The sequence below is a fragment of the Trachinotus anak genome, unplaced genomic scaffold (genome assembly GCF_046630095.1).
Source record: "Trachinotus anak isolate AG129_WGS33_773 ecotype Australia unplaced genomic scaffold, CSIRO_AGI_Tana_v1 ptg000011l, whole genome shotgun sequence".
Taxonomy (NCBI): Eukaryota; Metazoa; Chordata; class Actinopteri; order Carangiformes; family Carangidae; genus Trachinotus; species Trachinotus anak.
Genome location: NW_027273862.1, coordinates 21,791,356 through 21,812,300, shown reverse-complemented (window position 1 = coordinate 21,812,300; position 20,945 = coordinate 21,791,356). Strand labels below are relative to the sequence as shown.

The 20,945-nt window shown below is 41.9% G+C and overlaps 3 protein-coding genes across 3 annotated transcripts; all 3 read left to right on the top strand.

The window, feature by feature from the left end:
• The first annotated feature begins 95 nt into the window (after positions 1 to 95).
• Positions 96 to 9,683, top strand: ercc5 (excision repair cross-complementation group 5). Its single transcript, XM_071488959.1, has 15 exons — positions 96 to 354; positions 950 to 1,125; positions 1,273 to 1,388; positions 1,915 to 2,034; positions 2,332 to 2,389; positions 2,801 to 2,944; positions 3,035 to 3,245; positions 3,615 to 4,481; positions 4,568 to 4,842; positions 5,409 to 5,528; positions 6,028 to 6,241; positions 6,730 to 6,874; positions 7,294 to 7,494; positions 7,580 to 7,664; positions 8,872 to 9,683. Exons 1-15 carry the CDS (start codon positions 267 to 269, stop codon positions 9,385 to 9,387), a joined length of 3,336 nt encoding a protein of 1,111 aa, XP_071345060.1. The 5' UTR covers positions 96 to 266; the 3' UTR covers positions 9,388 to 9,683.
• A 373-nt stretch (positions 9,684 to 10,056) lies between these two features.
• On the top strand, positions 10,057 to 12,658 carry mettl21e (methyltransferase like 21e). Its single transcript, XM_071488964.1, has 5 exons — positions 10,057 to 10,310; positions 11,150 to 11,295; positions 11,388 to 11,505; positions 11,638 to 11,735; positions 12,028 to 12,658. Exons 1-5 carry the CDS (start codon positions 10,262 to 10,264, stop codon positions 12,352 to 12,354), a joined length of 738 nt encoding a protein of 245 aa, XP_071345065.1. The 5' UTR covers positions 10,057 to 10,261; the 3' UTR covers positions 12,355 to 12,658.
• A 2,232-nt stretch (positions 12,659 to 14,890) lies between these two features.
• Positions 14,891 to 20,821, top strand: LOC139627827 (uncharacterized). The gene is made up of 8 exons (XM_071488957.1): positions 14,891 to 14,971; positions 15,248 to 15,390; positions 15,469 to 15,617; positions 16,520 to 16,637; positions 17,317 to 18,051; positions 18,909 to 19,069; positions 19,155 to 19,272; positions 19,710 to 20,821. The coding sequence occupies exons 2-8, from the start codon at positions 15,258 to 15,260 to the stop codon at positions 20,093 to 20,095; spliced, it is 1,800 nt and encodes a 599-aa protein (XP_071345058.1). The 5' UTR covers positions 14,891 to 14,971; positions 15,248 to 15,257; the 3' UTR covers positions 20,096 to 20,821.
• Positions 20,822 to 20,945: the final 124 nt, after the last annotated feature.

Below are 20,945 nucleotides of genomic sequence, written 5' to 3'. Positions count from 1 at the left end.
TACCCTGATGCTACCGGAAGCTCGTGGTGTTACAGGCGAATGTGAGCCGACGTAAAAAGCGCGGAACCTTTGTGCGCAGTCAATATTTTCTTTACGGACAAAAACACTGTCACGGGAGACGTATATAACCGCCGTGTTGGTGCGCTCCGGTGGTTTCGGAGTAGATACAAGAAAATGCCCAGTTCAGTTGAGCACAGTTCACTTATTAGCGTGTGTTGCATTTTTTGACATTCACCGTATTTCGGGTGAGTATCGTTAGAGTTGTCATGGGGGTGCACGGACTGTGGAAGCTGCTGGAGAGTACAGGGAAACCCATCAACCCTGAGACACTGGAGGGAAAGATCCTTGCAGTTGGTATCCTCACCTGGTGATCTACAACATGGGAGCTATTATATACTTTTTAAAATAGAAGAAACACTATGAATATAAGGAGTTTTATAATACATGATTGGTATTGCATTACATGAAAGCAAATGAAAGAAGAAGAAGCAATAAAATCCAATGTGAAGAGGAGTAACCTATTATCCATATGTAGAAATCATTTATGGTGTTGATTTGGAGTCAGTGGGTCACATTGCATGAAAGTTGTTGAAAAAAAAATCTTTCACTATGTTTATTAAAAGATTTATGTAAAATAAATGACTTGCATATAAGCACATTTGCTACCTGATACCAAATGAGTATAATTTTTTTAATAATTATTTTCACTAATATGGCCAACTCAGCATGGAAGTATTGAAAAAAAAAAACAAAAACATGAGTATTGTGACATTTAAACAGTAATTTATTGTTAGCCTTAAGTCATCTCCCAGGAGGAAGCACAAAGGGCAAAACTAAGCAATAATTAAAAGTAAGTGTACCATGGTCTGTTGTCTCTCTGTCAGATGTATTGATGTAGCTGACTATCATCTGTTAAGCCACAGCATTAACCTTAACCAGACACCTCCAGACATCAGCATATGGCTGAACCAGGCCGTGAAGGGGGTGAGAGACCGTGACGGCAACAGTGTCCAGAACGCCCATCTCCTCACTCTCTTCCACCGCATCTGTAAGCTGCTCTTCTTCCGCATCCGGCCAGTCTTTGTGTTTGACGGCGACGCGCCACTGCTGAAGAAGCAGACTCTGGTAGGTCCAGTGGATGCCGCAGAACCATGTAAATGTTCTGTGTAAAAGTTTTCTAAACAAACAGATATAGGCCGTCTCTACCAAATAAATGTAATTTAACATCCTTCTCTGTCAGTTAATGTGGCTTTGGCTGTGGTTCTCCTGCAGGCTCTGAGGAGGCAGAGGAAGGAGGAGTTGGCCAGAGAGTCCAAACAGACCAATGAGAAACTCCTCAAGACATTCCTGAAGAGACAAGCTATCAAAGCTGCACTTGGAGACCGTAGGTGAGGGACAGTGGCAGTGTGCAGTTGGAGCGATGGCAAAGAAAAACAGCAGCAGTCTGCTGAGTGGTTATTTCTTCTGTCTCTGGAACCACATGAGACCCAAACAGTCGCTGTAGAAACCAAGTCTGCTTAAGCTTTCTCTCAGGTTTAATGAATATAAGACTTTCACCATGGCAAGTTTCCACTTTTCCCTCTTTTGCATGTACTAACTTGTACAATTAGTCTACATCTTTGTTTTTTTTCCCTATGTAATTGTTTTTAAACAGCTTAGTATGTGCATTTCCAGATAAGGTTTTATTTTATCTCTCCTTTGTAATATACTTTGTATTCTGTTAGTTCCCCTTTTTGTATGAAAGCAATGTAGAGAGACTGCAAAGGTCCTCTCTCTCCTTCTCTACAGATCTACTATCTAAATAGATCATTTCTTAAAAAAACTACAAGATACAAGATGAACTGTCTACTCTTTTATCATTGTAATCGCAGTGGTTTGGTCTGAAGCAGCCCTCTGTTCTCTTCCCTGCCACAGTCAAGATCCTCTACCCAGCCTCTCCAGTGTGACAAGAAATGAGGTGGACGACATGTATATTCTACCAGCCCTGCCACCAGCAGAGGAGAAGGACGAAAGCAGATCAGATGCCTGGGAAAGGTTACTGTTCTCTAGTTAACACGGATAACATGGAGAGTAATTCAGTCGGAATATCTGCAGCCACCCTTTGTATTTATTTTATTATTTAACTTTTTTTTATTTTTTTTATTTATATACTTTTTTTTTCGGGGCCCCAATTCATAAACAGAGCTCACAAATGACTAAACACAAATTTTCGTTAACCAGTGCCAAGTCGTCATTAACTGCGTGTGGAGAAGCATTTAGCTAAATGTACTGCTTTACTCAGCATTATTTCACCTGTAATCATCATTTTAATTTGTTCCCCTCACCTTGCAGTTCGGAAGAGGAGGAAGAGAAGGAGTCGGAGGAGATGGACAGTTACAACATGTATCAGGTGAAATTATCACATGCACAAGAGCATCAAATTATCTACCACCACCACCAAACAATGCTCTTTAAATGCTTTGTGTTTGAGCTTGGGGATATATCAGTATAATGTTAAAGTTTAATGGTTTTTTGTTAGTAGTATTTTGATATCTGGCTTTATGACAGTAAAGTGATAGAGGGAAGTGAAATCAACAGAGAAGGCCTCTGTTTGGCCATCACATCTTCTTACAAATGATTGTGTCATAATACTGTACATGTCATTATTTTGAAAGTATTTAGAGTCACATTCTTTTTTAAATCATCACATTATTACTGCAGTATGTTCTGATGTTGGTTGGCTTCATCACTCCGCCTTTCCTTGTACGAATGCCCTGTTTGATAATTGATGTTTGAAGCCAGATTGCTCACTGTGTCTCAGGGAGAACTGTATGACGCTCCCAACTCAGTGGACATCAACTCAGAGGAGTTTGCCAGCCTGCCTCTCGAAATGAAGCACGAGATTCTCAAAGACATGAAAGAGTTTTCCAAAAGACGCCGAACCATGTACCAGAAGCCTCCAGAGGTAAAGTTCACCCATCATTCAAACTCACACACGCTCACCCATCTACTCCTCTCAACGCGGACTCCTCCTTCTCCTCCACCTCCTCCTTAGCTTTCGGGAGACTTTTCCCAGTACCAGCTGGCTGGCCTGCTGCAGAGGAACCATCTAAACCAGCGTCTGGAGAGTGTGGAGAAAGAGATGAGCCAGCGGAGTGCTGGCAGCGCTCCACAGCTCTACCAACAGGACGGGGATGAGCAGAGTCACAGCGTAGAGTCACATCGACTGGTTTCAGAAGACCATTCCCACTATATCCTCATTAAAGGTGTGTTGATGTGTGTACTCAGTCAAAGGACCATAATGGCTTTAAGTTTTTGACAGGAAAATAGTCAGTTACTAGTTCTCTCATTTGTTGAGCTCATCAAAAAGAAACAGTTCTCTCCATAGTCACTGCTCACAACTGTATTATGAGTACAATCAGTTAGTACAGTAACTGTTCAATGTGATAGTTAACTCCTCTAAATTATATTTGTAGCTTTGGTGCCATGTTTAAATCTGTATAAACCAGGAAGTTTGATAGATAGATAGATAGATAGATAGATAGATAGATAGATAGATAGATAGATAGATAGAGGTTTCTTTGGTAAAAGTTATTGCATCATATTTCACACACTGCTATGCTTTTCTTGCACAGGCTCTGCAAAGAGTAAGACTGCCCAGGAGAGCCAACCGGCAGCTGCACCCTGGTCTGGGAGCTCCCTGTCAGGTTGTAAAAGAAGAGCAGTGGACAGACCCAAGCCCCTGTGGCGTCCTGTCTGTGAGGAAGAGGAGGAAGTGTTGCGTCCATCTGCAGAGGACTCCAACCCCTCAGCATCAAAACCGTCTCAGGGAGACACATCACCACCTTCCCCTCGTACACTTGAGGCAATCCAGGCTGCAATGAGCGACAGCTCAGATGAGGAGAAGGTGGACCAGGAGAAGAGGGATGGTAGAGTGTCTCCTCGTACACTGCTGGCAATCCAGCAAGCTCTGGCTGAGGAGGAAGACAGTGCAGCTGAATGTAGGACTCTAATCAATAGCTCTTCCACCAAACTGCAGGCAAATATTCTTCACCCTGTACCACAAGAGGTCATTAGCAGCTCAGAGGAAAAGACCAGACCTGGTGATGCAAAGTCTTTACCTAATAAAAAATCTGATTTTGAAGGGAACTCAACTGTCAAAAGTCTACATGTGACGGATGGTTTGTTTGTTAGTAGTTCTGATGATGAGATGGAGGAAGTGATTGGTCAGAGAAATAAAGCTCTTCACCTTGCAGTGCTGCAAAAACCTCAGGAGGGAAAGATACAGTCAGAAGAAGAGAAAGAGAAAAGAGAGTGGACAAAGGATATACGGACAGGAAGTAGAGTGCAGACAGAGAAACAAGAAGAGCTGGAGAGAAGAGAATCAGCACACGGCCTGATCACAAAGAAAAGGGATCTGGTTCAACCACAGGGTGCTGCTGCTTCCAGTCAAAACAGAGATGATGTGAAGTCAGAGGGCAGTGAAGAGAGCGAGTCAGAAGGTAAGAACCAGTCAGATCAGACTCATTTCATCATTTCTTAAACACTAGATGTTTGATTAAAAGTGCCTTGCTGGGTGTTCCCTCAGAGAGCTTCATCGAGGTCTCAGAAGAAGAATTTAAAGAGGAGGATGCAGATGATTCACTTGTAGTAATCAGAGAGGAAGGATCTCCAGCTGAAGTCCACAGAGATGGGACAAAGAAGGAAGAAAAACCAGAGGAAAGTTCGACCGCGGCTCCAGCTGCTGCTCTGAAACTAGAAGAGGATGATGACACACAGAAACAGAACGAAGAGCTGGAGGAGGCAACAGAGACAGAGTCTGGACCAACTCCAGCTGTCAATGAATGGGAACACTTGGATATGGTTAGTATTTCTGTCACATTGAATTGATTGACAGGAAATGTATTAACTATTTTGATAACCTGTAAAGACATTTTCCTAGGTAAATGGCCACACAGTAGCTTCTCAAATTGCTGCTTTTCTTTTTCTTATGATAAACTGATATTATTGTGGTTTTGACACAAACATTCATTGTTTAGACATCTCAGATTTCAACTTTGATGTCCAATTTTAAAGTGTCAGTTGCACAAATCTTATACATACATACTTAATATGTTTCCTGTTTACCAAGAAAGACATTAATAAACATGTCATTGCTCAACTATTGCTTACTATTCATATAACATTTCAGGGGGCTGCAGCACAGCAAAGCAGAAATGCAGATGGGTTTTGGATGACGTGTTTGAACTGGTCAGCTGCATTATAGGCTGTTCAGCAGATTAATGTGCATGAGACTGGGCTAAAGCCAAGGTTGTGTGTGTGTGTGTGTGTGTGTGTGTGTGTGTGTGTGTGTGTGTGTGTGTGTGTGTGTGTGTGTGTGTGTGTGTGTGTGTGTGTGTGTGTGTGCGCGCGCGCGCGTTGTGCTGCAGGATGAACTGGAGGCTCTGGAGAGCTCTCTACAGGTAGAGCAGAGCAACCTGAGGGAGCAGAAGCAGCAGCAGGAGAGGATGGCGAACACAGTCACTGGACAGATGTACCTGGAGAGCCAGGTGAACCCAAGACGCAATAAAAACAAACATGACCATGTAAATACTTATGCATTCACTCTGTCACTGGACTGAGATATGACAACCCAGAGCAGGTGTGAGATCAACTGCAGGATAAATTTCTTTGTGGTGCCTCTGCCAAACATTCCCAGAGCTATGACGTGCATTAAGTATTATTTCACAATCTGTGTGTGTTTAAATATCACAGGCTGTTATTTTCTCCTGCATATAATCACCACTATATGAGACTCGTATATGATAAAAAAAAAGCCTGATCTTCATTAATCCCCAGCGGCTACCAGGGATGTTTTGATAACGATCTGCTAAGAGCGAAGGGATTTATTCAATTTTTATTCAATGCCTGTTGAGAGGAAAGGATTCATTTAAACAAATTAAATTGCAATTTAATGCTGCAAAATTTAAAATCACAATCCAAAATGTGTTGGCAAGTAGTGTCAGTGTTTTTATGTACGAGATGTGACTGTTTCCTGTGTGAAACCAGGAGCTACTGCGGCTGTTTGGCGTGCCGTTCCTGGTGGCGCCGATGGAGGCCGAGGCTCAGTGCGCTGCACTCGACCGTGCTGACCAGTCTCATGGGACCATCACAGACGACTCAGATGTGTGGCTGTTCGGAGGGCGGCACGTGTACAAAAACTTCTTCAGCCAGAACAAATATGTCGAACACTACCAGTACAGTGACCTGCAGAATCAGCTGGGTCAGTGCTCGCCATCAGCTGTGTGTGTGTGTGTGCGTGTGTGTGTGCGCGTGCGCGCGCGTGTGCTTACAAGTATTCAAATACAGTCAGTAACTCTGCTACTGTCCTTTTTTATTATATTGCCACTTAATGGTGTCAATAAGGTTTGAAGATCCATGAAATAGAAAATATCTTGTAATCTGTTAAAGCTATAACCACCTAACATCTGGTTGAATGCAATGCAGTGTCAGCTGTATGCTGCTGCAGAGCAACACATCTACTCAGTGTTTCCCTTTTTTCTGGCCTGCTGAAATGGGAGAGTCGGTTGTTAAAATAGTGCCAAGGTAACACATCACAACAGGAATCTGATAAGCTAATATGGACATATCAGCGACAGGTGTGTTAGTGTGTGTGGGTGACGGGCTGTCAGCAAACTGACCACTCTCTTTCCTTTTCAGCTTATGTCCATCTGTAATCCATCTCTCTCTCCCTCTCCCTCTCTCTCTCAGGTCTGGACAGGACTAAACTGATAAATCTGGCCTACCTGCTTGGAAGTGACTACACTGAGGGTGTGCCAGGGGTCGGATATGTGACTGGCATGGAGATTCTGAATGAGTTCCCAGGGCCAGGGTTGGAGCCACTAACACAGTTCAGGTGTGTGTGTTTATTAAGGGTTTGGTGGAAGTTGGTGGACTGTTGATTAAGATCCTTCTTCTCTTTTTCACTAATTTTTTGTAACCCCCTCCATTAATTTATAATCAATATATAACCATTTATTAAATTATTTTATATCAGACTACAATATAGCTCTCAGCCAATTGATTTGCTTACTAATGTATTTGTCAGCAACTCAAGTAAGTGGAGTATGGTGTACAAACAATATAGTAATATACAGTTGTAATAATGTAAAATATGTTTTCATAGGAGAATCATATCATTTGTTAACAAATCAAAACAACAATTATTGAAGAGTTTACATATTGATTATTTCCATAATTTAAAAAACATACAGTTCTACCATGACTTAAACATTTACACTAATTCGTATTGTATCCCAAAACATATCCCTCTAGTAAATGGTGGTCCGAGGCTCAGGAGAAAAAGCGCCTGATGGCTGATCCTCGAGACACGAAGGTGAAGAAGAAACTCAGGGACCTCAAACTGCAGCCCGGGTTCCCCAACCCTGTGGTGGCTCAGGCTTACCTGGAACCAGCTGTGGACCAGTCAGACAGCTCCTTCAGCTGGGGACGCCCACAACTCGACATGATCAAAGAATATCCTTTCTCTCTGTGTGACTGGATGAGTGTTTGTGTGCGCGTGTTTATGGATGAGTGAATTTTTCCTGAGCTGGTTTTTCACATTCTGTCTGAGTCGTTTTGGCTGGAGCAGTCGCAAGACAGAGGAGACTCTTCAGCCTGTGATCAAGCAGCTCAACGCCCAGCAGGTAACTGAGAGAAATCCCAGTGTGGTAAACAGAAAAAACTCCATCAACATTTGGTGAGGCCACCCTTTGCTCCTTTGTACCTTTTGCACACACTTTTCCAAGGTACTTGGCAGGTGGGTTGTTTCAAGCATCTTGGACACAGTTCCTCTGGATTCAGTTTGTCTCTCCTGTCTCTTCATGTGATCCCAGAGTGACTCCATGATGTTGAGATCAGGGCTCTGTGGAGGCCGTACCATCTATTGCAGGACCCCTTGTTCTTGTCGTTATTGATAGTTCTTAATGACTCCGGCTATATGTTTGGGGTCGTTGTCTCACGCAGCAGAATGAATCTAGACCAATCAGACGCCTCCCTGATGGAACTGCATGATGGATAAGAATCTAAACATCTGAAGAGCCTAAAATTTTAGCACAGTACTGTACATCCACGTAATTGTGCTAAGAGGGTAAATAAACAGTCAAATAGGGTTACAAGTTGATGTGATGCTAATATTTACTGAACAGTAACCAGTAAACTGCCCATGAACTTGACTTAGCTGCACATCACCACATGTTACAGCTGAGAGTCTGAAGTCAGAAGAAGATCTAACAGTCACCTAAAAGTTATGGATGAACATTTATAATGAAAAGGTGCTAAAACAAACTGTTAATGAATAAACAGTTGAAATAACTTAGTCATCCTAGTTTTAACTTAGTTCACTAAGTTTGAATAAACAGATTGAATAGTTTTCTAATGTAATTAATTAGCAGTTGAAATAGTTAGCCCAAGTATCTAATGGAGGAACAGTCAAATAGTTCCCTAAAAGATTTAATAAACAATTGGAATAGTTGACTAAATATAATGCATTAATGGATGAACTAGTTTTCTTAGAGTAACTTTTAATGCTGCTAAGGAATGAATAGTTGTAGTATGTCCAGCTTCTGCCATTGGGAGTTGTAGCAGTACAAATGCACACTTGACCAAAGTAGCTTAAACAATTCAGTCATATGAAAAAACATATAGTGACTTTTAGATACTTTACATAGTAGCCTACAAATGTCTGCAACAAAGTCACATTTTCAGTCCACTGTCCAGTTCGTGCACTCAGCATCCCTGATGTCTCCAGTTTTATTGTGTAAATTTGAAGGAGCCAGTATAGAAAGGAATAAAACCTCTTTGTCGTCGTACATCTTTTGATGCTATACGTTATCTCTCACCGTTTGGGTTTAGACTCAGCTGCGGATCGACTCATTCTTCCGCATGGAGCAACAGGAAAAGCAGGCGATCCACAGCCAGCGCCTCCGCCGAGCAGTCACCTGCTTGAAGAGGAAGGAGAGAGAGGCAGGAGAGGAGGACAGTGAGGAGGAAGAGCAGTCCCCAATCAAATCGAAGAGAGGGAAGGTGGCAAACAAGAGTCCAAAGAAAGGAGAAGGAGGGAAAGCGGAGGAGAGGTCTGTGGCAGGAGGAGGGTTTCTGGGGTCGGAGGTGATTGATGAATCACCGCGTAAATCTCTCAAGGATGTGAGCAGCACGAGCCAGGAGTCCCTCTCAGTGAAGGCTGGCCCTCAGTCTACTGAGAGTCGACCTCAGAGGGTCAAGAGTAGCAGCAGCAGCAGCTCTGGCGAGGACAGCGATGCTGGTGGTGAAGTCGCTAAGGTTACAGCCCGATCTGTCTTTGAAGGCAGCCGACGAGGCCACAGAGCGAAAAGCGCAAGAGGAAGAGGAAAGGGAAGAGGGAGGAAGTAGTGAGGAAAAAAACTGAACTGCCAACTTAAGATAAATAGTCTTAGCAATTGTAATATTAAGCGCAGAACACATCACACACTCCCAAATAACGTCTGTCATATTAAATTTGATATTTATAATAGAAATGTGAAAATGCATCATGTCATTAACAGTTATGAATTGAGCTTCGTCTGTATTATAGAATATGCATTTTGTGAACTATTTATGTGAGTGAAACTATTTTTTTATTTTTACCTGTTTGGTGGTAAATTGTTTGAGAGGAATGACAATATTTTGCATAAAGTATTTCAACAGTAGATGTTGGTTTGGCTCAGACTTGTCATTTGTTGTGCTGATGTGTTCACAGGGACTGAGACCAATGCCAGTCTTCAGTGCCACACATCCTTTACATTTCTTTCAGGCTGTATTTCAGCTGCGTTATTCTGCATACACCCCCGCACACTGTGTCTTCACCACACACGTATATAAACTTTTGCTGTGAAAAAATTCAGGTCTATCTGCCTTAAGTTCTGCTTTAATTTGTTAGTTTAATTTTTTGTTTTTCCTTCTATCCGTCTTGATTACGACCATATTACTCTCTTCCCACTCCAGCTCGAGTTCAGCAGTCTGGTGGGGCAGGTGTTGCTGTCAGTCAGTTTTACAGCATGAGAGAGGGGGTGAAGCATGCCCAGAGAGAGCTAGAAATGTGGGGTGGTTGAGCAAGAAGCTAGGAAACACTGTATTTGCGTGTAACCTAAAACCATAGAAGGTGACAGCTAGCGGCCTGCAAGAGATCTGGATCCAGACTAACTTAAATCCAAAGGGCTTCAGTTGGCTGCTACAGGTTTTCTGTTTTGGGCGTTGTTGCCCTCCTCCTCCTTGGACCCCTTCAGACATGGAGACTCAGCAGTCCAAGACCATGGAGGACTCCAAGACTAAACAAGGTGAGAATCATACACAACAGGAAAGAAAAGATTTTTCTTTGTTATTTCAGTGGCATTAATTAGTGCTGTGACCTTGTTTTTAAACAAGGTCACAATTTGAAACAAATGTGCTTCTTGAAACTTGTTAGAGGTTTTATGCTGGTGTATTTAGTCAAAGTTGAATCCCAAAAAACAGAGTATGAATCTAATGTCAGGGCTTGCAAGATATGTCGTGTTGAAATATTTATTCCCTGTAAATGACTGTCTCTGCTTGTTAATTATAAATATAACGAGATATTTATAGACACAAAAGCAATAAATTGAGCTCCTGAGAACTCAACCTTTGCATTGTCACCCTGTGGGCTCCCCTGACCTTTTCTCTCTCCAGTGTTGCATAACTGAAGTTGTGTGTCAGACACTGAGTAGCCCGCATAACTGACACGTGGCTAGAGTCCGACACACTGGTGTGATGTTACGGACAAACAGTGGGATCTGAGGAGCATCATGAGCCTAAAAGTGATTGATTTATAGAGCGGAGAATTAAGTGTTATCTGTTAAGTGGTATGAAAGAAAAACTGCATGGTTACTCGTCTGCTTGATGCGCAGTGGTGGACAAAATAAAAGCAACACCTGAGGAATGGTTAAAGGATTGGATGACCCAGATTACCCCATCTATGAATCTGCTTCCACTCCTCTACAATGGAGGAGAAATAAATTTAGTTTCACTCTGAAAATTTGCATTTCAAAAAATCCATCAGTCTGTCTTGTGTCCATTTTGGATTTACAATATCAAACTTTATAAACTGTGGTTTTAGAAAAACTGTTTTATTTTTATAATTCCATGTCTGTCTCTCCTGTAGATGCAGAGCTAGCCAACGCTATAATGGCTCGGCGTTCCCTCCCTTCCATCACTGGCCCGGAGGTCTGGGAGGGATACATATTCTCTGATCTGGAGATCCGCATCAAAGAGTCCACAGACCTCTACGGCGCTGTACTGTGGCCCTCGGTGCGCCCAAGCTTATACATTTATCCCAGTATTTAGCTGCTGTGTATCCTGTTCTGTCTGCCAGTGAACTATAAACTTGCGTCTCCCAACAGGCGATGGTGTTGTGTCATTTCTTAGAGACCAACCGGGACAAATACAACCTGACAGACAAAAATGTGATTGAACTGGGTGCTGGGACTGGGCTCGTCACCATTGTGTCCAGCCTGTTAGGTACGGAAACAAAACAGTTCAGTTATTCTATGTGGTAGTTGTATTCATTTTTAGTCCCTTTGACTTAATCTTTCTATTTTATATGTTTGTATGTCTTTCCCTTTAACACTCAGCTGCACTGTCTCTCCTCAGGTGCTAAGGTGACCTCCACTGACCTACCAGACGTGTTGGGGAACCTCCAGTACAATGTTATGCGCAACACCAAGGGCCGATGCAAGTACATCCCTCTGGTATTTTTTTATATTTATATTTCATACTGCAGGTTGATAAATATGAAACATATTCAGATATATTCAAGAATCCAGCCATGGTACAACCATCAGAAAGATATGTTACACTGTGTTTTGTTTTTGCTGTTTTTTTTTTGTTGTATATTTGGGTTAAGGACCAAATCTATACTGTGAATCCATATTTCCAGTGTATGTAACACCAAAGGTTACAAAAGTGGACTTTCGGAAATATGGGATAGAATATGTTGGTTTAATACTGACTAAATCCACCCCAAATCATCTCTGTTTCCAGGTCACTGAGCTCATCTGGGGTCAGGAGGTGGAGCAGCGTTTCCCACGCGCCACACATAGTTTCGACTACATCCTGGCAGCTGACGTGGTGTACGCCCACCCGTTCCTGGAAGAGCTGATGTTCACCTTCGACCACCTGTGCCAGGAAAACACACAGATCCTCTGGGCTATGCGTTTCCGCCTGGACCCAGAGAACAGCTTCGTGGATCGCTTCCGGCAGCGCTTCCACCTGGAGGAGCTGTACGACCTCCCCAGCCTGAGTATCAAACTGTACCGAGCCTGGAGGAAGGACAAGAGGACCAAAGAGCACAGAGAGGCTGCTGCCTGAGCTGTGAAAACAGACACAGAACTCTTCATTGTGTGAGCAGGACTCCTGAATTGGGTCACATTTGGAAATTGTCTTCATGAATGTGTGGTAACAGTAATGCCAAGTGTTTTCATGGGTGTTGTATAAATGTCTTAAGTCTCTAATAACATTGAGACACTCAATGTTGTTCATAGGTGAACATACCAAGATTTCAAATGATCATGTTTTTACACATTGTATTACATTATTTAAGTTGTTTACTGGTGTATTTATTTTTGTCTGTTAGACACATTTCAATAAATTAAGATACCATTTAACAACTCGACACACAAAATGACCAGTGGTCTCATTTATTGCACGACTGTTGCTTTGCATTTCATTTTATACATTCTTTAATAAACTGGCAAATCCATATGCCTGGATACACTCTTTTTCTTATTGGTGTTTAATAAGTAGCTGTATCGGATTCATCATAAAGTATTCACCCTAACCAACGGCATGAGTGCTCCAAATTATGTCACATTAGTCAAAAACCACCTCTGGCTGTCATCCAGCACCAGCACCTTCTCTCTCACATTGCGGTCTTGGCCGACCAACTGTGGTTTTGGTCTGATGATGGGGGATTTCTGATGACCTTCATTTAGGAGGTGTGATTTCATGTGGACCAGCTGATCAGGACTGATCCCTTTTCATAATATAATACACAGCAGGCAAATGGTATATAATCATAATATAATCATAATACCGTATGAAGATAATAATCGCACTTCACATTGGGTTAAAATAACCTTAAACGGCATCTTCCTCTAACCAAATGTATTCAGCAAATCCAACATATTCAGTAAATACATAAGTACTTTCCATCACACAAAAATGTGCAAAAAAAGTCTTTTTGTTGTCGTTTGTGTTGTTAAGTCTTCCTTTAGTAACATCACCAGCAAAACACATCCATATAGGGTGGTATGTACTGCCTCAGTCACACGAACACCAACATGTCACACCATTTTTTCATTTTTTGGAGACTCACCAGTTCACATGAATATCTTGGAAAGAGTACGTTGGAGCCTGCAATGAATGTGACCCATTACATCTGATATCTAATTTATGATTCCAAATCCTCCAACCTTTTAAGGGTCATTTTCTATCTGATGATACCTTGTCTTTTTGCCCACCCTGTGATGATGTGTGTTGTTTGGCTGCAGAAAGAGAGGAGTGGCGGAAAGCTGGATCAAAGAGGAATAGAGAGGTTATAACCACCATGTGTCACTGTCAAAGACAAACAACAACCACACAACAGCTGAAAACTGCCTGCAGCCTTGTAAAGATATCAATTTACTTTATTGCTATTTCAACAGTCTCTTGATGACAAACATCCTTTCACATCCTTTTGCGAGACAGAGCTAAGATGCTGCCTCGCATCAAGCTGAAAGACTCTTTATTTATTTATTTTTTTTTCCAAATGAGGCTGCTCCACATCAACAATACAGTTGGGCAATGACCTCACCACTGTGCTCTCTCCCGCTCCCCATTAATGCGTCAAAGCATCCGGAGGTCCTGGATGGGTTTCAAGTTTTGGGATGGGAGTGGATTAAGCTTGACGAACTAAAACTGGGTGATACTTCACGGTCAAACGCTGTCAAAATGTAACCAAGGGAAGCCTAATTAAGGTTTATATTACAGGAGCCCCCTTCTTTTCTCGGGGGGTTGCTACACAGGGGTTGCATGCCAGCCTGATCCTGTTACTCCCCATCTCTGGTGAAGCAATTGAGGCCACTGCAGAAAAAGGAAGCAACACGGACACATTCCAATCTGCATTTTTAAATAGACTCCTGGCTTAATGAAAAAAAAAAAAAAAAAAAAAAAAAGCTAATAAAAGCAATGCAGAAGAAGTGACGCCAACTTAATAGAAATTAAAATCAGTTTTTAGGTTTTGGTGACAACACAAACACCCAAAGGCTGCCTGCCAAGATGCTATCAAGCCTAATACAAATCATGCATTGGCCTGGTTTTCAAGAGAGCCTATATCTTCATCTGCCTCTGTAACTATTTGCAGATCACCAAATAAAACATATGCATTCCCAGTGTAACATGCAATATTTGGACTGATTTGAAAAACACAATTGTATCCAAATCATGAAAATGTTATTTGGTCATTGTAGCTGGAAATCAGTCAGTAGGGTTAGCATAGAGGCAGGTTTGCTGGTCCTTCATATTATGTCCATATCAAGTTGTATCCAGTATGAGGTTGTAGCTCATGGAGGCTTCAGCAAACATCCATGGCTGATGGTATCACAGCATTCCTGTCATTCTGTCTCAGATTTTGGCTCATCTCATCTTTGTTGTGGCTGTTGTGTGTGTGTGTGTGTGTGTGTGTGTGTGTGTGTGTGTGTGTGTGTGTGTGTGGGTGGGTGGGTGGATGTTTGAATCTACGTGCGCTCCGCTCTTGTATCTCACTTGTGTTGATTTCTCATGAGCATGGCTCTAAAAATACCCTTGTGCCCTTGTGATGATGATGGGTGTGTCCAGCAGGATGCTGAGTCTCTATAACCTCGCAGTCAGAGGTCTTCAGATGCAGACACATTGGTCCTGGGGTCTTGCACCGGAAAACAAAGCAGCGGCAGCAGGTCAAAGGTCACAGGTAGGGTGCCTGAACATGAAGTTTTATTTGCATAAGTTACAGGGAGTGTACTTGACTTTTTTTTAACAGATTGTATGTTAGGGTTTGGGAAAGTGTCTCCCATGTTCTTTGATTAAAAATAATCTAAAAATAAGAAAAAGTTAGTTTTTTCATATCTAAGAAATAGAAAAATTGAGAAATGAGAAGCATGAGTTAAAAGAGAAAATCTCGATCTCAAATGTACTTGATGAAGCCTCAATTTTTTTCATGCATAACTGATAATATCTGTTTGTCCAGAGCATTTTTTATGGATACTTTGTCCACATACCCTGTGGAGGAAACCAACTGTATGAGAAGCGGAGAGGAGGAAGAAGAAGAGGAGGAGGAGGAGGAGGAGGAAGAAGACGGCGGAGATGAAGAAGACAAAGAGAAGGAAAAATGTAAGATGAACCACTCAGGGTTACATTTTTGATTCAGACCCCACAGATGTGAGAGTTTGATTTTTTTTAATCTTTCAGATGATTCATCAGCTGTTCAAAGGCAACAAAGACCTGCCTGGGCTCCGCATTTCTTCTTTAAAACAGACAAAGAGGTGTATTATTATGCTGGGCAGGAGATCATCATTGAAGAGGCTTTGGATTCATACGCAGGCATGATATGGCCAGCGGTGGGTAGCTCTGGAAAATTGTATCCATGTATTTGCCATAATATGCCAAAAATGTGTGTCCCATTACACCTGTCGATACTCTCTATTTTGAAGGGCAGCTTTGGTTAATGATGAAAGCGCAGGTCAAGCAGCATCATCAGCACCTGTAGGTTTGATCCCAAGGTCTCTGATCAAAACCGAAACTTTATTGAACTTAATCACAGATTTTTTGCAACGCTGAAAGAAAAATACAATGTAAATTAACTTATAACACAATTTGTATGGTAGAAAATAATGAACAGAGATGACCTGCGAAATGTATTTATTTATTTATTTATTTTGCATAATTCACGAGTCAAAACCCACAAGAAATCCTAAAAGTTTCACGGATTAAATCATAAGGGCTACGGAGCTCACATGTCAACAGAATAATCTCCATGACAACCAATGAGCTCCATCCACTGATGAAGGCTGTGTGATTGGGTTGAAGCCACAGACTGTATATAAAAAGAAGGTTGAAGCACAGGACAAAGCTATTGAGTAGAGTAGAAGTGAGAATTTGTTTTGTGAAATTATTGTTATATATTTCCAAAATATTATTCATCCTGTTTGTCTTGACTGGCAAAGACTCCATGATGAAAATTGCATTTTTTTTTATAAAATGTTGGAAAAAAGGTAATCGTCTATCGACTATTTATTTTATAATGTTTGCTTTATTAATTTAATCAAGAAGACTAAGTCTCCATAGATTTTCCTTTTAAGAAGAGTAATGATGCAGTATGTCTGCCCGTTATCCTGACTAAGCTCTGAAGTACAAGCAACTGATAGCCTACATAACAAAACTTACTTTTCTCCAGAAAGATGGCACTGACTAAATGTCACAGTGTAATATTGACAGTGACGATAATGTTGACTGCCCTCAGGCTTCGGCTCTCTGCAGCTACCTTGACACTCATCGTGAGCAGTTGAATCTGGTGGACAAAGCAGTACTGGAAATCGGAGCAGGAACTGGCCTCGTGTCTATTGTCGCAGCGCTCCTGGGTATGTAAGAGGAGATCACTGTGAGCCTGTTCTCAGGGACACATAACAGATTCCTGAGCAAACCCACCAGGCACAGGCCAGAACCCTGGGCCGGAGCCTCAGAGCCCCCCTGCAGTGACTGTTAACGTCAAAATCTATGAAAACAACACAAAGAGATGCAAATTCAAAACAAAGAGATTCAAATTCAAAGCAAAGAGATGCAAAGTGACTACAAAGAGACACAAATCTACCACAATGTCACACAAAAGGGTGACAAAGAAACACAAAATGACCACAAGAGACATAGAATAATTAGAAAGAGATACAAAATGCATACAAAGAGACACAGAATGACTAAAAAGAGACAAAAAAAGACTATAAAGAGACACAAAATGAATACAAAGAGATGCAAAACAACTAAAAAGACTCACAAAATAATAACAGTGAGTTGTAAAATAACCACAAAGAGACACATAATGATCACAAATAAAAACAAAGTGCGTACACATACACAAAACAAGTACAAAGAGTCACTAAACAACACAAAACAACTTCTCGATTGGATGTCGTGCTCCTGCGTACAGTAGGGGGGCGGGGGGCCTTTCTCATGTCTGTGCCCAGGGGGCCACTGGCTCATGATCCATCCCTCGATACCTCAGAGGTTATATGAGGTTAAATGTTCTTTTCTTCCTGTCCTCAGGTGCGTGGGTGACAGCCTCAGACCTTCCAGAGGTCCTGGGCAACCTGAGAGTCAACCTGAGCAGGAACACCACTGGGCATTGTAGACACACTCCCCAGGTGGCAGCTCTCGTCTGGGACTACAACCTGGAGCGCACCCACCCTACATCCGTCTACCGGTACGACTACATTCTGGCAGCTGATGTGGTCTACCATCACGATTTCTTAGACGAGCTCCTCGCCACCATGAAGCATTTCTGTCAACCAGGAACGACTGTGATCTGGGCCAACAAGATCAGGATGGAGAACGACCTGACTTTCATGGAGAACTTTAAAAAGGCCTTTCACACAAGTTTACTGGCTGAAGATGGAGACATGAAGATCTTCATGGCAACATGCAGACAAGAAGAGGGGGAAGGTGATGAAATCCAAGACCTGCTGAGGGAGAAGCAGGATGGAAAGAGGGAGGAGGCTGAGGGTGAGAAAAACAAAGAGAAGCTTGTGGAGGAAAAACACAATAAGGACGAGCTTCACTGTGTCAATAAAGAAAGGAGTAAAGGAAAAGAAAATGGTGTAAATGATGTAACAGAGGAGCCCCATATGTTAGAGGCAGAGGGAGGAGATGATGAGTGTGATGAGGAGGAAGAGATGGAGAAGATAATGGTCCTCAAAGATGATGAATCTAAAGAGGATGAGAATAAACCAGGGAACAAAGATACAAACTGCAGCACCACAGCCAGCGATGAAGAGATTACCGGTGAGTCATCTACATGATCACAAGCTGCATTACCCTCTGTTTAAAGGGACAGTTCACCCACATTGCAAAAAGCTAAAACATTGTGCTCCTTGTCATGAAGAGTTCTGAAACATTTGCCATGTCTATCAAACTGTCGATGCTCCAGTTTGATCCAGACTGAAATATCAAATGCATCTACTCCACAGAGTAGAAATACTCAGTTACAAGTACATGTCCAAATGCAAAAATACAGGAGAGTGCAAAAGTCTCAGTATGAATATAAATGGAAACTGGGACCACTCTCCTGCATAATGAGTACTTTTATTTTTGATACGTTGAGTACATTTTCCTGATAATACTAAAGTAAGGTTACCACTCCTACCACTTTGCGGCAGCTTTTTCTTCAGTGGAAAACTTTTCTGGACCTTTAATGTGTCTAACAAGGTTGATGGCAAGAGTTACATTTGAGATGTGAGAGGCGAGACATATATGGTAAGGCTAAAATGTGGTGAGGCCAAAATGCGGTGAGGCCAAAATGTGGTGAAGCCAAAATGCAGTGAGGCCAAAACTTTTATTACCGATCCTCAGTGAAACCAAAGGGCTGATGTACTTTGCCCAGTGGTGTAGAGTGTCTGACTTAAACAGGATGAGAGGCAGAGACTCACTTTTTCCATGGCAGTGAGGTTATTTGGTCCACATACAAAATGACATCATGTTCTGTGCCTACTGATGTTCGTCTTTTTATTGCACCATATCAAGCTGCTGACTCATTATCTGTGTTTGACGTTTATGTTGTGTCGACCTCTGTTCACTGTAAATTTATAATTTTTGTCTTTATTGTGTTTGATTCTGAGGGGAAACTTGCCTCTGTTTTACAGGACAGGGGACAGTGACACAGACAGCTCTGCAGCAGGGCCGAGCACCAGCCTGGGTTCCCAGCATCATTAGCAGCTTGGGTAAAGATGTCTACCATTATGTAGGGCAGGACATTGTCATCTATGAATCAATAGACTCCTACGGAGCAGTCATGTGGCCAGCGGTGAGTATTTCCCATAAATGAGAACATGCCACAAAGCCTCATTTATCTTAACCTTTCACCTCACCTGCATTTTGTTTTGGCGCAGGCGTTGGCTCTGTGCTCTTTCCTGGAGAACAACAGGGACAAGGTGAACCTGCAGGGGAAGCAGGTTCTGGAGCTGGGAGCAGGAACAGGACTGGTAGCCATTGTAGCCAGTCTGCTAGGCAAGCAGTCACAAAAGTCATCGTGACTTTACAGACAACCGGACACATCACAAAGAATGTCAACTCAGAATTAAACATTTATTATATTCTATTATATATTATTGTTGTTGTTTATTATATATCATACTATAGTCTATATTCTTTTCTATACTCTATATCAGGTTAGATTATTTCTTATATTTTTCCATATTATATTATTATTCCATACAACATTATGCTGTATCATATTATAATATATTAATATGTTATACTGTTTTATTACATTATATATTAAATTGGCTTCCTCCTCCAGTGAAAAGGGTTGCGTTGGATGTATTTGGATGAGTTTCCCAGTAAAACCTCAACCGAGAACTGTCTGTGCTGACAGCTGCATCACCACACGGCATTTCCTGTCATTGTAGTGATGATGGTAACACTTCATCTTTCTGCATCCTCAGGAGCTTCAGTCACAGCTACAGACTTACCAGAGGTGTTGAGTAACCTCAGGGCCAATGTGATGAGGAACACCCGGCGGCGTTGCAGAGACATGCCCGTGGTGGCAACTCTGTCCTGGGGCTATGACCTGGAGCGCACCCACCCTACATCCGTCTACCGGTACGACTACATTCTGGCAGCTGATGTGGTCTACCATCATGATTTCTTAGACGAGCTCCTCGCCACCATGAAGCATTTCTGCCGGCCAGGAACGACTGTGATCTGGGCCAACAAGATCAGGATGGAGAACGATCTGACTTTCATGGAGAACTTTAAAAAGGCCTTTCACACAAGTTTACTGGCTGAAGATGGAGACATGAAGATCTTCATGGCAACATGCAGAGAGTGAAAAGCATGGATGGAGTACTGAATCGGCCTGCTGGGTAAGACCCTCTGAAGTGATCATCTTTAATATTTCTAGTTGGAAAGTCAAAGGGAGTCAGTCACATTCATTTGTGCCTGATTCCGTTAATAAGAAAATGTTACCTGCATCACAGTTTTCTATAATTTGTAGACGGTAGTATTCTGCTTAATATCAGTGGAGTGTTTGGATTTGTTGTTAGGCAGCCTCTCTTCATCTCCTGCATGAACTATTTAGCACTTATACAGGTGCCAATGACCCTTTTTAACCCCATGTGATCCAGGTCTAATACTGCATTAGCCTAAAGAGGACAAATATGTGCCATGAGGCCCAGAATTGCTCAGTAGAATTATATCAGTGATCTCAGTGTTGCTCTGAAATGATTTGTGACTCCTTTTATTGACAGATGATGAATCAGCAACTACTCTGATAATCAATCGTTATTTTTTAGGACACAACTGTCAAAACATTTTCTGCTTCCAGCTGCTCACATGTGAGGTTTTAATGCTTCTCTTTGCTATATATCAAAATAAACCAACTGTTGCTGGGATAAAACAAGCAATTTGAATAGTTTACACTGGGCTGTGGGAAAGTATAATGGACATTTTTCACTATTCTCAAGTTTTATAGAGTTGTATCTCCATCACTTGAAATGCCCATGTTTGTTTTTTATATTTTGTTGTTTAACAGTAAAAAAAAAATCTGAAGGAAAAACCTTTCTCTTAACTTCTTGTACTTTTTATTGTCATTTCTAGGCAAACTCTTGTCCAGAAGTATATTATATTCTACAAGGTCCACACCACTAAAAATCTCTTGTGCTGCATTTTGATTTTTGTAC

Coding starts and splice junctions, on each gene's coding strand:
- ercc5 (XM_071488959.1), top strand. CDS start 267: ATGGGGGTGCACGGACTGTGGAAGCTGCTGGAGAGTACAGGGAAACCC. Junction 3,246..3,614: donor CCACTATATCCTCATTAAAG/GTGTGTTGATGT, acceptor TTTCTTGCACAG/GCTCTGCAAAGAGTAAGACT. Junction 6,875..7,293: donor GAGCCACTAACACAGTTCAG/GTGTGTGTGTTT, acceptor ATATCCCTCTAG/TAAATGGTGGTCCGAGGCTC.
- LOC139627827 (XM_071488957.1), top strand. CDS start 15,258: ATGGATACTTTGTCCACATACCCTGTGGAGGAAACCAACTGTATGAGA. Junction 15,618..16,519: donor CAGGCATGATATGGCCAGCG/GTGGGTAGCTCT, acceptor GACTGCCCTCAG/GCTTCGGCTCTCTGCAGCTA. Junction 18,052..18,908: donor CAGCGATGAAGAGATTACCG/GTGAGTCATCTA, acceptor TCTGTTTTACAG/GACAGGGGACAGTGACACAG.
- mettl21e (XM_071488964.1), top strand. CDS start 10,262: ATGGAGACTCAGCAGTCCAAGACCATGGAGGACTCCAAGACTAAACAA. Junction 10,311..11,149: donor GGACTCCAAGACTAAACAAG/GTGAGAATCATA, acceptor TCTCTCCTGTAG/ATGCAGAGCTAGCCAACGCT. Junction 11,296..11,387: donor GCGCTGTACTGTGGCCCTCG/GTGCGCCCAAGC, acceptor GTCTCCCAACAG/GCGATGGTGTTGTGTCATTT.